The following is a 13,635-nucleotide window of genomic DNA, read 5'->3' as shown; positions in this document are numbered from 1 at the left end:
CAGAAGTTGCTGCAATAAAAAAATATTACCTCACTCACCTTGTCTTGCTGATATTCTGGGACCAGCATGGCTGCAACAACAGTGCAACCAGGTATTACCTTATTTAAGTTGGATCGCCTGTTAAATAGTTACTACAAACAACAAAACAGGCTAGACATGGGGTAGCAACCCTGAAATACTGGAGTGAAAGATGGGGCATATTGGGCATCTTTAGGTGTCCAGCAACACAAATAGTTGAAGGTATTAATTTTGTGACACTGGGCCACAAAATAAACATGCCATTCTGCTTCTCTATCCTTTTGGCTATTCACTTCTGATCAGGACAGAAATGGTCTCTTATTGGTCAGATGTAGCTGGTAATCAGCAGGTGTGTGGCAACTAAGTATTGACAACATTTAATGGAGCTGAGAGGTAGATTGGTATTGATTACATCAATCCTTTCCTGAACATAAGTATCGAATTGTTTCAAAGTAATGATGGGAATTAAGGGTGGAGGCTGCCGATTAAATCTGTTTAAGTCAATTTATGTATGAAATTTGGTCTTTGGTATGGGGGGAAGGCTAGCATTCTATTGCCTTCTATCTTAAGTAAATAATTTCTCAGTGGTGAAGTGTTCATTTAAGAGGACTATGTCTTAATCGCAAGAGAATATAAAGGTGATTGTGTAAAGGGGGACGACTAATAGAAACATTCAGACATACTTAGAAATGAACTCACTGCCTATTAATTTTCTCATGACTTCAAGTCATTTAAGAGATGTATAAGACTTCTTACCCTAAGTGTGATTTCAAACAATGCAGACTTGAGGTTCATTGGTCACTTCATAGCAGTACACTGCCTATGACCATTGCTAGATTTTGATCTCTGTGGGAGAGAGCATTTATGCAGAATTTTACTTTCTCCAGTAACAAGCAGGTTGGATTACTGCCAAAGAGAATCCACGTTTTGATAAATAGTCTAATTACTGTTTTGTCACAGTGATATAGTCTTCCCCCTTTAAAGATAGAGCCACTTAAACAGATTTTTCAAAGGGATTGAAGAGTTCAGGGGCCCAATTCCCATTGATTCTTAGTGGGATTTGGGCTCCCAATTCCTTTAGGCCCATTTGAAAATCCCAGCTTTAAACATTAGTCATTAAAGCTATATTATTTATGTACTGAGTCAGTACATTCATTTTAAAGGGGCACTGATTCCAATGTTCCTTAGCAAGATAATTCTATCAGTAAAATAAACTTTCTTCTATTAAACTTCAACTGCATTTAGTTTTCCTTCTAAAAATATGAACATGAGGCAGTGCAGAGGTGAGAATGCAAAACTTTGTTTTCGGCAGCCCTTTTACGAGTCAGAAACTACCTCTGAAAAATGCAGCAGGTAACCTAGTCTAAACAATAAGTATTAATGTATATTCACTCTTTGCAATCTAAGTGGATAGAGTTCTTAATCAGGAACTAAGAGCAGAATTCTGCATGGCAAGAGCGAACTACTAAAATAGTATCTTCTGTATAATTCAAATTTCTGTTTTCAAGCAGTAGCGCTAAGCACACTCATTCAAGAAATCTATTCAAAGACTTGCACTCCGCTTTTATGCTAACCCATGCAACCTGATAGCTGGTTAGGAGCATACCTTTGTGTGTTCATGTACTGCTTGTTAAAGGCTCAAAATTGTCAATCAGGCATAGTAAAGGTCCTCTAGTCACACAAGATGGTACAGCAAGGCCATACGAGTGTTCTCTCTCACTGCTCTACCAGTGTGTCTTCATCCTGATCTAGTGCTGTCAGATGGCAGTTTAGTTACGTGAGTTGGGTTTCATCAACTAGCAATCTATTGTAGAGGATAGAGGCTTCATAATGATTCACCGGACCATGCCATTTTAACACTGCAGTTAAGTGGTTCCTGCCACTCCAGTAGCAAAAGTGATGCACCGCTTGTTTGCGAACACATGAATTTAGCAGCCACATTTCAGGATTTTTCTTCACTGCATTGTTAACTTGAACTATAACTCAAGTTTTGCCCCTAATGCAACTCCTGTCCGCAAACGCATCTATTTCGATTGTGGTGCTTTAAGCTAGAGCTAGCTGGCCTGTTATGGAGGGTGGGTTGAAGCCCAAATGCTGCTAACACTAGAGCTAGTAATGCAGTGGAGATGCAGCAGCTCAAGATACAACTCATCAGCTGCTAATCGAATAAGTAGCTGGAACGTCCTGCAGCATGGTCACTCACTCAGCTAGCTTAGGAGGAAAGCAGATTCTTTCTTCTAATATTGAGAACTAAAACTGGAATAGCCACAGAATTGTGTTTCCCTACAAAACCAGAAGGTAGACCCATAGCTAGGGCCCTACCAAATTCAGTCCATTTTGGTCAATTTCATGGCCATGGGAATTTAAAAACCATAAATGTAACGATTTCAGGTATTTAAATGTGAAATTTCACAGTGTTGTTATTGTAGGAGTGTTGTGTGGGTGTGTGGGGGGGGTTCCCCAATTTGAGAAATGTTAGTCTTCTCCCGTCAAATCTGTATAGTATAGGGTAAAAGCACACGAAAGACCAGATTCACGGTTGTTTTTTTCATGGTCATGAATTTGGTAGGGCACTACTCCTAGCAGAGTTCTGGATGGCATTTGCCATGTTGGGGGAGGGAATCTCCAAATTGAGAGACAATTGTTTATTTGATTACCTTTCCTTACTGAAAAGAATCCAGCTTTGAAGAAGCATGCATCTCTTAAATGTTTGTCTGGTCTCTCCAAAGACTTGCTACTGATATTCCCTTTAAGAAATTGTCTTCCATAAGAATTTAGTTTTGAATCCAGTTTGCCCACTGTCTGGTTTAAAACAAAACTAAACTTAGACAAATAGAGCTCTTCAAAAATCAGTAGCAAAAAAGTTTGATGAAGGCTCCAAAGCCATTACTGAGGAACTACTAAAAACCATCTGTGTCCTCCTTTCTTTTCTCCTCAGAGCAATGCTAAAGTGGCAGTGCTTGGTGCCTCTGGAGGGATTGGCCAACCTCTTTCCCTTCTACTGAAGAATAGCCCCTTAGTGAGCCACCTCAGCCTATATGATATTGCTCACACCCCTGGCGTTGCAGCTGACCTCAGCCACATTGAGACAAGAGCCAATGTCAAAGGTATCGTAAGTCATTGTAAATTATCTGAGGCACGTTACTGTGCGCACAACGGTCCTAGCTTGAAATGATTCTTAAATGTGTTACGTGTAGGCTACACACCAATATTACTGTATATGAAGTGGGGAACTACTTGTCCTTTATAAATTAAATTCCTGTTAACTTGAAACTAAAACTGGAAATGGCTTATTTCTCCAAATAACTTCTCAGAACAAGATTTAGTTAAATAGATCAGCTGCTGCTGAGATGGTCAGAACATCTTTAAAAATCAATCAAACAATCTTTAAAAAAGGGAAGAAGGAGGATCCTGGGAACTACAGGCCAGTCAGCCTCACCTCAGTCCCTGGAAAAATCATGGAGCAGGTCCTCAAAGAATCAATCCTGAAGCACTTACATGAGAGGAAAGTGATCAGGAACAGTCAGCATGGGTTCACCAAGGGAAGGTCATGCCTGACTAATCTAATCGCCTTTTATGATGAGATTACTGGTTCTGTGGATGAAGGGAAAGCAGTGGATGTATTGTTTCTTGACTTTAGCAAAGCTTTTGACACGGTCTCCCACAGTATTCTTGTCAGCAAGTTAAGGAAGTATGGGCTAGATGAATGCACTATAAGGTGGGTAGAAAGCTGGCTAGATTGTCGGGCTCAACGGGTAGTGATCAATGGCTCCATGTCTAGTTGGCAGGCGGTGTCAAGTGGAGTGCCCCAGGGGTCGGTCCTGGGGCCGGTTTTGTTCAATATCTTCATAAATGATCTGGAGGATGGTGTGGATTGCACTCTCAGCAAATTTGCGGATGATACTAAACTGGGAGGAGTGGTAGATACGCTGGAGGGGAGGGATAGGATACAGAAGGACCTAGACAAATTGGAGGATTGGGCCAAAAGAAATCTGATGAGGTTCAATAAGGATAGTGCAGGGTCCTGCACTTAGGATGGAAGAATCCAATGCACCGCTACAGACTAGGGACCGAATGGCTAGGCAGCAGTTCTGCAGAAAAGGACCTAGGGGTGACAGTGGACGAGAAGCTGGATATGAGTCAACAGTGTGCCCTTGTTGCCAAGAAGGCCAATGGCATTTTGGGATGTATAAGTAGGGGCATAGCGAGCAGATCGAGGGACGTGATCGTTCCCCTCTATTCGACACTGGTGAGGCCTCATCTGGAGTACTGTGTCCAGTTTTGGGCCCCACACTACAAGAAGGATGTGGATAAATTGGAGAGAGTCCAGCGAAGGGCAACAAAAATGATTAGGGGTCTAGAGCACATGACTTATGAGGAGAGGCTGAGGGAGCTGGGATTGTTTAGTCTGCAGAAGAGAAGAATGAGGGGGGGATTTGATAGCTGCTTTCAACTACCTGAAAGGGGGTTCCAAAGAGGATGGCTCTAGACTGTTCTCAATGGTAGCAGATGACAGAACAAGGAGTAATGGTCTCAAGTTGCAATGGGGGAGGTTTAGATTGGATATTAGGAAAAACTTTTTCACTAAGAGGGTGGTGAAACACTGGAATGCGTTACCTAGGGAGGTGGTAGAATCTCCTTCCTTAGAGGTTTTTAAGGTCAGGCTTGACAAAGCCCTGGCTGGGATGATTTAACTGGGAATTGGTCCTGCTTCGAGCAGGGGGTTGGACTAGATGACCTTCTGGGGTCCCTTCCAACCCTGATATTCTATGATTCTATGATCTTTAGCTACTTTTTCTTAGTTTTTCAGTGGACAAAAAAAAAAAAAAAAATTCTGGTTAATGTGAAAGTTCACACTGGCTACCAGAATAAGTTCAGTAAAAATTGAGACGTTTGATCATAGACTTTAGCTAGCAGCTGTATTTTCTTACTTCCATAAACTCAGAACTTTGTAGGAAAAACTGGTTACCATAGGAGCTCTTTGAGAGAGCCTGTCTGAATCTACACTTCTAGAATGCATCTCCCAAGGATGTGGCTTGGTATAGGCAATCGCAAAGAAAAATTCTATCTAAACTTTTATGATCGATTTACTCTTCTGGTTTCCATTTTATTTATAGGGTCTGTTATCAAAAGAGAAAGTTTTGCTTGGTGCTTGATAGGAGGCATAGGGATTTGTTTTGATTCATGGAATATAATTACAAACATTTCTTCTGAGGACAGAGGTATTTGCATATTAGATTGTTTGAGTCCCTCTAGTAAAACTTAGCCATTCTCATTCTAAGGGATGAAATTAATATTGAAGAAGGTGAAGGCTACATTAAAAATTAACAGGGATATCCTTAAACATACAGTTTCATACACTACTAAATTTGATTTGGACAGTTTAATCTTTCACTGGAACAGTAACCGCATAGTTACCTGGATCTTCCATTGCAGGTTTTATTGGATCTGAGCAGTTGCCAGACTGTTTGAAGGGCTGTGAAGTTGTAGTTATTCCTGCAGGAGTCCCTAGAAAACCAGGTAGGTCTTAATTTTATTGAACGTAGCACTCTAAAATGTTTGGATTATTGTGGTAAGGCCTGAAATGCTACACCATTACTTATGTCTTGAGTCTGCAAGTCCCTCAGAAGATCATCTTGGGCTTAGAGCATTGGATGGACTCTGACATTTGGGGTCTGTTTCTGGCTGTGCCATAGAATTCCTGTGAGACATTAGACAATCTTTCTGTTTCCTGGTTCCTCATCTGTAAAAGGGAGATACACACCTGCAAGGTAGGCAAGTATTTAATGAATTATTGAATATATGAGGCACTCATGCTAGAGTTATAAGCATCATAGAAAAGCCCATAAAGGCTTCATGCTGAAAGTAGTTTTGATGGACGTTCCAGGAACAAAACTTCATTTTATCCTGCTGTTAACTGGGACTAGAGACCAATCTTGGGAGTATAAAATTAATGTAGTACTGACACTTTTATACTACTGTCCCTTCTGAGGATCTGAGAACTGTACAAATATTAATGAAGCTTCACAACACCCTTGTGATGTATTACCTGAATTTTACAAATGAGTGGAAATTGCTTTTTGTTTGTTGGTGTTTGGTTTTTTTTTGTTCCTAAGGTCATACAGGGAGTCTATTTCCCAGCTCTGCTATATAAATCCAGACTTCTTGACTCTAAATCTTGTTCTTAAACTATTGTGTTAGGAATGTAACCAATAGTGTGGAAGAACATAAGAATGGCCATACTGGGTCCGATCAATGGTCCATCTAGCCAGTTACCCTGTGTTCTGACAGTGGCCAGTGCCAGATGCTTCAGAGGGAACGAAAAGAACAGGGCAAATATTGAGTGATCCATCCCCTGTTGTCCAGTCCTAGCTTCTGGCAGTCAGAGGATTAATGGCACCCAGGGCATGGGGTTTCGTTCTGTTACCATCTTGGCTAATAGCCATTGATGGACCTATCCTCCAGGAACTTATCTAATTCTTTTTTTAACCCAGTTATACTTTTGGCCTTCACAGAGAGGACTGTGGCACCCCTACAATGAGCAGAGTATCCATATTTGACAGTTAATGACAAGATACTACAGTGATAAGGGCCTTTTAAGTACCTGGACACGTAAAATGGGGTAAACACTGTGCACCTGCCCCTACTCTGTGCACTGTTCTTTGAATGATTGCCCCTACTGGTATTTGTCCGGACTGATGTGGCGATAGTAATACATTAGGCTGCTGTCTAGATCACCAGGGTTATGACCTGTGGCACCTGCTCCCCAGGCCAGTAGGTAGTCAAGCATATTTGAGGAGTGAGACGTGTAGGATATGTCTACACTGTGGAGATTACCAGCAGAACTACATTGTCGTAGCTATACTGACATAACCCTGTAGTGTAGAGACAACCTGCACTAGTAGAATGGATTTTTCCATTGCTGTCGGAATACCATCTGTCCAAGCCATCTATGCTGGGAGTTAGGTTGGCATAGCTACATCGGTCAGGAGTGTGGACTTTTCACACCCCTGACCAGTGTAGCTATGTTGACCTAACTTTTAAGTGTTTACCAGGCCTAAGTGTCTTACTAGCAGAAGCTAGTTGTAAGGGATAACCTTGACACTAGCCTTGGAGGACATGAATTGCCTTCTCAGAAGTGGAGAGTCTCCAGCCAGGAGAAGTAGGAAAGAATTCGGTGGGGTCTAATACAACACTGATCCCTCCTGGTGTTATGATGGGGTAGGATGTGCTCACATTTCTAACCACTGTAATGGGAACAACTTAGTTAACTTCTGGAATGATATTCAATTTGTTGATTCCCAGGTATGACCCGTGATGACCTGTTCAATACCAACGCTACCATTGTTGCGAATTTGACGTCTGCCTGTGCCAAGCACTGTCCAGAAGCCATGATCTGCATTATTGCTAACCCGGTAAACGTTAATATCTGGGAGAGTCTGAATACATAACGAAGCCAAGGGACTAGCAGCGTTAGTTAACTGACTGTATTATCAAGCCAAGAATTAATGTAGTACCACCCTTATTAACACATTTTCCAATCTTGTTGTGACTGAAAACAAATTGGCTAGAGCTAGATTTCCAAGTTCATGTTTAAGTCCTGTGAATATAACCAGTTCCATAGGTATAAAATGGTATAGCAGTCCTAAACCAATAGCATGCAGTACACCCACAAGAGACAGCTACACAGGATTTGTGTCTACCAGTAAATTAGTTTGCTTAGAAGCTTTGGTTCTTTAACATGCAGCCTTTCATAACATGAATGAACCAGTGAGCATCTTAATCCAGGCTTGCTGAAGCGTTATTTCAGCCAGTCTGAGTTCTGCTCTTCAGTTTAGTTATCGACAAAGACTTTGAATAAATTTTTGTTTGCTGAATGCATTTAACACAGGAAAACTGCACACTAGTATGTACAGAGGTATTTGAGCACTACTGTCAGCTTGCTTGTGTAATAAAATTGTGATGGTACAGTAGAAATGACATCATAGGTATGGTAAAGAGGCTCACTCTACCATGTTAGTGAGATCTGTTTATATTTTTCTCTAAACAAAAGCTCAGTTTTGTAACTATTAGTTTGTTTGATATTTACCTGGTAAGGGTTTGTAAGTCTGTTAAAACTTAAGAGCTACCAAAAAGTATTAGTGGGGTAATGCATGCCTACCTGCTTTTCAATTATAGGTAAATTCTACCATCCCAATAACCTCTGAACTTTTTAAGAAGCATGGGGTTTATAATCCAAACAGAATCTTTGGTGTTACCACACTGGACATTGTCAGAGCAAATACTTTTGTGGCTGAACTAAAGGTAGGTTGTAATCTTCCTGCTTCAATAGATTTGTCGCTATTAACCTTTATCATTCATGTTAGCAATGCTCTGTCATAAATCATGAGTAAACAGAGCCAAGTGGTCTCAGATTCCCCAAGAACTGGAGGATGAGGGGACATGTTTTACTATTTCCAGTCTTTGGATAGTCTAAGGATAGGGTCTCTGTCCTTCACAGTGCAGTTGTCGTCAGAAGAGAATTTCATAGCTGCAGCTTGAGTCTGAGCCACACGTTTACCTTACTGACAGTGGCATTTTCACTCCTGCTAGTGCTAGAGTCCAATGCAACTGTGGAAGAGTCAGCTGGTTTCTGACATGCCCCACTGAGCAACAGACTTGTTGCAGGATGTTTTCTCGTGGGAGAACAGCTTGATTTTCATACGCCAGGTGGAGTTTGTAGCCTTTCAGTTCATTTATAAAAGCCTAGTGAGAGTAAGTTCACTGGGATAACAAACATAGATTTCTATGATGTGGTTTTAATTCATTCTTCAGAACATGACTAGACTTTAAACCGCTTGCATTCTTCTACACCATGTAGCATTACGTTGCAGGTGTCTGATTAAATGTCCAGGATAGAAGGGCACACTGTCTGAAGGCATACTGCTTTTCTTGCCCAGACGCTTTTAAAAATAATTGCTAAAGCCATGAGTTTTCCTGCAGGGCTTAGATCCAGCTCGAGTAAACGTTCCCGTTATTGGTGGCCATGCAGGGAAGACTATCATCCCTCTGATCTCTCAGGTATGTTACAGTAAATACCCAATGTATGGAAATGTTCTTTCTTCCCCTGCTCCCATTCAATATTGCATTAGTGTTAATCTGAAATGCTGTTGCTGATGTCTCTTTCCAGCTATCTGTGTGGGCTCATTCACAAGGGACTGTGCTGTACGATTGGAAATTTATTCTGCACACTTCCAAAGTCCTAAACCTAAAATTCCTCTGACTTTTAAATCGCCATAAACTTATGTGGCATTTGAGAGTAAGACCCTTTTCCTCAAGGAGCTTTTAGTCTAAGATAGAAAAGAGCGTGGCACATCTGCTTAGGGAAGAGAGCTGAGAGAGATCATTAGTACCTGCATTTGTGACATTCACTGTGTTGTGTACCCTTCACAACCGTAAATGAGTTAAGCGGCATCCACCTCTGAGAAATGTCAGTAACTGAAGCGCAGAGATGAAATGAACGGCCGAGGGTTGTACTGGGAGTCTTTGGGCAGCAATGAGAAGAAAACCCACATCTGACTCCCAGTCCTGTGCCTGAAACACAAGACTTTGAAAAAAGGGAAGGAAGGAATCCTGGAAGTGGGTTGTTGCAAGGATAAGAGATGTGTGATAGATGAGTGCTAACAAGATATGATGGGGAACAGTAAGGAGAGAGGGCTGGGAATGGGAGGAATTATGCTCAAGTGTAAGTGAGGAGTGTGATTATATGGAGCTAGGAAGGGAAGGTCCAGGATCTTGAGTTTGATGTAGTAAAAGGAGGAAACTAGTAAAGGGGTGGGTGCCAACATGACTGGAAAAGATTATTTTAGCAATGCGGGGAGCACATTTGTTAATGGTTGGTGTAGATGATGCCGTAGTAGAACAGAGGACTTTAAGTGTTCACAATCCTTGTAAACACCAGCAGCAGACGAGGTTCTCAGCAGTGTGTATCCAGAGACCTTTCCTTGAGGTAATCCCCTGAGCTAGAGGTGTGGAAACCATTAGTGACTCAGGCCCGCACAACATGCGGCCCCCGTGGTCTCACTGTGCGGCCCGCGGGGGGTGAGTAGGCAAGCGGCAGGGTGGGGCAAGCCAATGGCTGGCTGGCAGGCGGGCGGGGTGGTGAAGAGGCCAGTGGCTAGGGGGCAGGTGAGCTGGCGGCGGGGGAGGGGGGCTGAGGAGGTGAGCAGGCGGTGGGGGGTGAGGAGGTGAGCCGGGGAGGGTGGGGGGATGACGAGCTGAGCGGGCAGTGGCGGCAGGAGCGGGGGGGGGGGAACCTCAGTACACTCCCTGCTCTGGGGAGGAGGAGGAGAAGAGGAGGGAGCGTGGCCTTGGGGAAAGGGGCTGGAATCAGGGCATATCCCCTCCATCCCCTGCCGTGAGCACCCCCATAACCCCAGCCCACCCTGACCCCTGCACTCCCCTCATACACACCCAGCCCCCTCCCCAGCCCCCTGCACCCCCTCACGCCCCCCCTGCCCTCAGTCCTGCACCCCCACACACACACTCAGCCCCCTGCCCTGCCCCCTGCACCCCCTCACACCCAGCGGGGTGGCGCTGGGGAAGGAGGGTTTGTTTCCGCGGGGCGGGTGGTTTGCGGGGGAAGGTATTTCCGCGGGGCTAGGGGGTTTCGGCCCTTAGCTGTTTTTCTTTGGAGTAATATGGCCCTTGCTGCTTTACGAGTTGTGCAGGCCTGCATTAGTGTATAGCTTTGAGAAGTCAAAAGCCTACTATGCACATTACTTGAAGGGAGTCTGTCTGGTGAAAGAGGCTGCAAGATGGATCTGCTGGGTTCTCTTCCTAGTTCTACCATTAAGTGGCAGTTTGACCTTGGGCAAATCACTTGGTGTGATCTAGCTCTATTTATAGTCAATGAGAGCTTCTCTGTTGGCTCTGATGGCAACTGGATCATTCTACATAATGGCTCTGCCTATCTTGGAAATGGGGATACGTGTCTGCCTGCTTTGAAGCACTTTGACTATGCGCTGATGAAAATTGCTATAGGAATATAAAAAATACTGTGTGGGTATTTAGGCCTCTAAAGCATTATAATGAATGCAAAAGAAAGTTGAGATTTACTGATAACTGCTACCTTTCCATTTTAGTGTACACCAAAAGTGGAGTTCCCTCAGGATCAATTGGAAACGCTTACGGGGAGAATTCAGGAGGCTGGTACTGAAGTTGTGAAAGCTAAAGCAGGAGCAGGTTGGTTCTTGGAAACTGTTTTGAGTCTGTTTGACCAGTTCCGAGGGCAAGCAGTACTCTTCTGTTCCAGAATAGACTGGAAACTACAGGGCAATGTAATGCATTGGTGTTTTATTACAAATCTGTGCAAATGGGTTAGTGCTGCCAATGGCATGCTTAGAAGCAATTCAGTCTTTAAGGTGGGATTAAACAGTAACCTACTGTATGGAATCTATTACTGTGCAACAACTCTCGTCACCAGCAAATTAAATGGGTCAAACACATACCACTAAAATGGCATGCCAGTGGCCAAAAGTTACTGTTTAGTGTTCGATTCAGGGCTTTTGATCTTGTGCTATGACATCCCTTGGACTTGACAAGTGTACTGTTAATTACGAACAGTTAAGCACAACTCTTGTCCTTTACTGCTCCCTTCTGCTATACAGCTCCTCTTTATTTAAAAAAGACACACAACTTGCTTATCTCATTGCAGCACAGAGGGAAGTAAGGACCAGCTAGTGCAAATATGAAAAAACAAGCAGAGGAACGTCACAAAGGAAAAATTTATTCTGCTCCTTTTGATATATAGTGCAGTAAAAGGCAAAGCTGCTTCTCAATTGGGCGTAAAGTTTAATAACAAGTGTATTAGTCCATACCACTAGGATCTCTCATATTTTTGTTCTGACTTCTGTTTGCACAGGATCTGCCACCTTATCTATGGCATATGCTGGTGCCAGGTTTGTCTTTTCTGTCCTGGATGCAATGAATGGAAAGGAAGGGGTTATTGAATGTTCCTTTGTTAGATCGGAAGAAACAGAGTGCCCATACTTCTCCACACCTTTGCTACTTGGGGTATGTATCTTGGACGGTGGTGCTTTTAACTGATGTGTTTAATGTAATAAATTGTACTTTATTAAGCCAGAATGGTGTTGCAGAATTAGCTTGCTTGGCTAATGCAACACTTGTTCAGAAAGCATTTTAACACTTTGGATACTTGGTTCAGGCTTTTAATAATCATATTCTAATGTTTTTGTTTGACTGGGCAGTGCCTTAACTCATAAAGCTATTTTAATTTCGCATTAAAAATGTCAAGGACTATGGAATACTTTAAAGAAATATCTGCAATAGCTTTTGAGCTCCTGGTGTTTCAACAAAACTAAATAAAAGAAGGGCTTGGTTATTTTAGTAACTTCCTTACTCAGGCAAGTGCAAACTTCATGTTTCAGTTGCTTCCTGTCTTTAGTTCTGCATTTGAATTGACTGGGTAACCAGGTCCTCTAATTTAAATCAGCGTCTTGGCCTGAACTTTTGGTTCCTAGTCACTCTAAATAGGAGGTTGTAGTGTCTCCATTTATGAAGAGCTTTCAAAATGTCAATAAAAGCCCAGTTGTCTGGTCACCTTAACTTAATCTACTAAAATAAATCCTTTACACATTGACTCCTGTGTGTGTGGAAGTCACACTGAGGCTTTCAAAGTTCTACTGGTGTCCGGGAATTGCAGTTTGATGGCCAGTACAGGTGCTGGGTTAAGGATTGTGCTGTGGCCTTTGGAAGTGACCTAAGAGTGTTTTATAGTGTCATTAAAACACAGTAATGTAGTTTATTTTATGTCGACTATGTGAAGAGAAGCTTTTGAGGCAACAAAAAGAAAAGGGAGTTTCAGTCCTTGAGGAAAAGAATTAATTATGGACAGCAAAAGAGTATCGTACTCACTCTGGTGAGTGGACAGAAGTAAAGACTGGAGTGAAATAAGTGGGCCAAGCAGGTCAGATACAGGATGGTAGTCTCTAAACTCTCTGGGATCTAGAAAGCTAGAAGGATAACTTTCAAAGAGATTTGAAAATTCATTGGAAGCCACTGGTGAAAATGTATGTGATGGTCGTCTTCCTGCAGAGTAAATTTCAGGTTGTTGGACTAGTGTGTGGCTTTAGGAAAACGGAACACTTGAAGGGAAGGGATGAAAGCACCAAAGGAGCAGTTGGTATTTCAGCTCCTCTTCCAGGAAGGAGTCAGTCCTAAAATTAGACAGGATACATTCTTTTCCCCCATCCTGACTGGTGGGTAGGAAATTCATATTGAAATATAGGAGCTATGTTTGAACTGCTTTGTGAGATTCTCCTGCAGATGTACCAGTTCTAGAGACCTGAGGAGGAGGAGGAAGTTTGGTTTTAAACCCAAGTTTAACCCTCTAACTAGGCACAGATATGAAAGCTATTCCTTGCTAAAGAATGCAATGATTGTGTAACCCAAAAACCCTTCTTCCCCTGTCAGAAAAATGGAATTGAGAAGAATCTAGGTATTGGCAAGATCTCTCCTTACGAAGAAAAGATGATAGCTGAGGCCATGACTGAGCTGAAAGCTTCTATCAAGAAGGGAGAGGAGTTTGTGAAGAGCATGAAGTGAAGAGCGGATAGG

The 13,635-nt window shown here is 42.6% G+C and overlaps 1 protein-coding gene across 1 annotated transcript in view; it reads left to right on the top strand.

The window, feature by feature from the left end:
- Window positions 1–13,635, top strand: part of MDH2 (malate dehydrogenase 2) — a 14,911-nt gene extending 1,276 nt beyond the window's left edge. The window contains exons 2-9 of the mRNA XM_074974321.1: window positions 2,957–3,125; window positions 5,455–5,538; window positions 7,324–7,433; window positions 8,197–8,322; window positions 9,001–9,078; window positions 11,142–11,241; window positions 11,921–12,072; window positions 13,492–13,635. Coding sequence (XP_074830422.1) covers window positions 2,957–3,125; window positions 5,455–5,538; window positions 7,324–7,433; window positions 8,197–8,322; window positions 9,001–9,078; window positions 11,142–11,241; window positions 11,921–12,072; window positions 13,492–13,623 — 951 coding nt within the window. The 3' untranslated portion in view covers window positions 13,624–13,635. The remainder of the gene's footprint in view (window positions 1–2,956; window positions 3,126–5,454; window positions 5,539–7,323; window positions 7,434–8,196; window positions 8,323–9,000; window positions 9,079–11,141; window positions 11,242–11,920; window positions 12,073–13,491) is intronic.

Source organism: Natator depressus, chromosome 17, assembly GCF_965152275.1.
Source record: "Natator depressus isolate rNatDep1 chromosome 17, rNatDep2.hap1, whole genome shotgun sequence".
NCBI lineage: Eukaryota > Metazoa > Chordata > Testudines > Cheloniidae > Natator > Natator depressus.
Note: the sequence above shows the minus strand (reverse complement) of the source record. Positions and strands in the feature narration are given on the sequence as shown.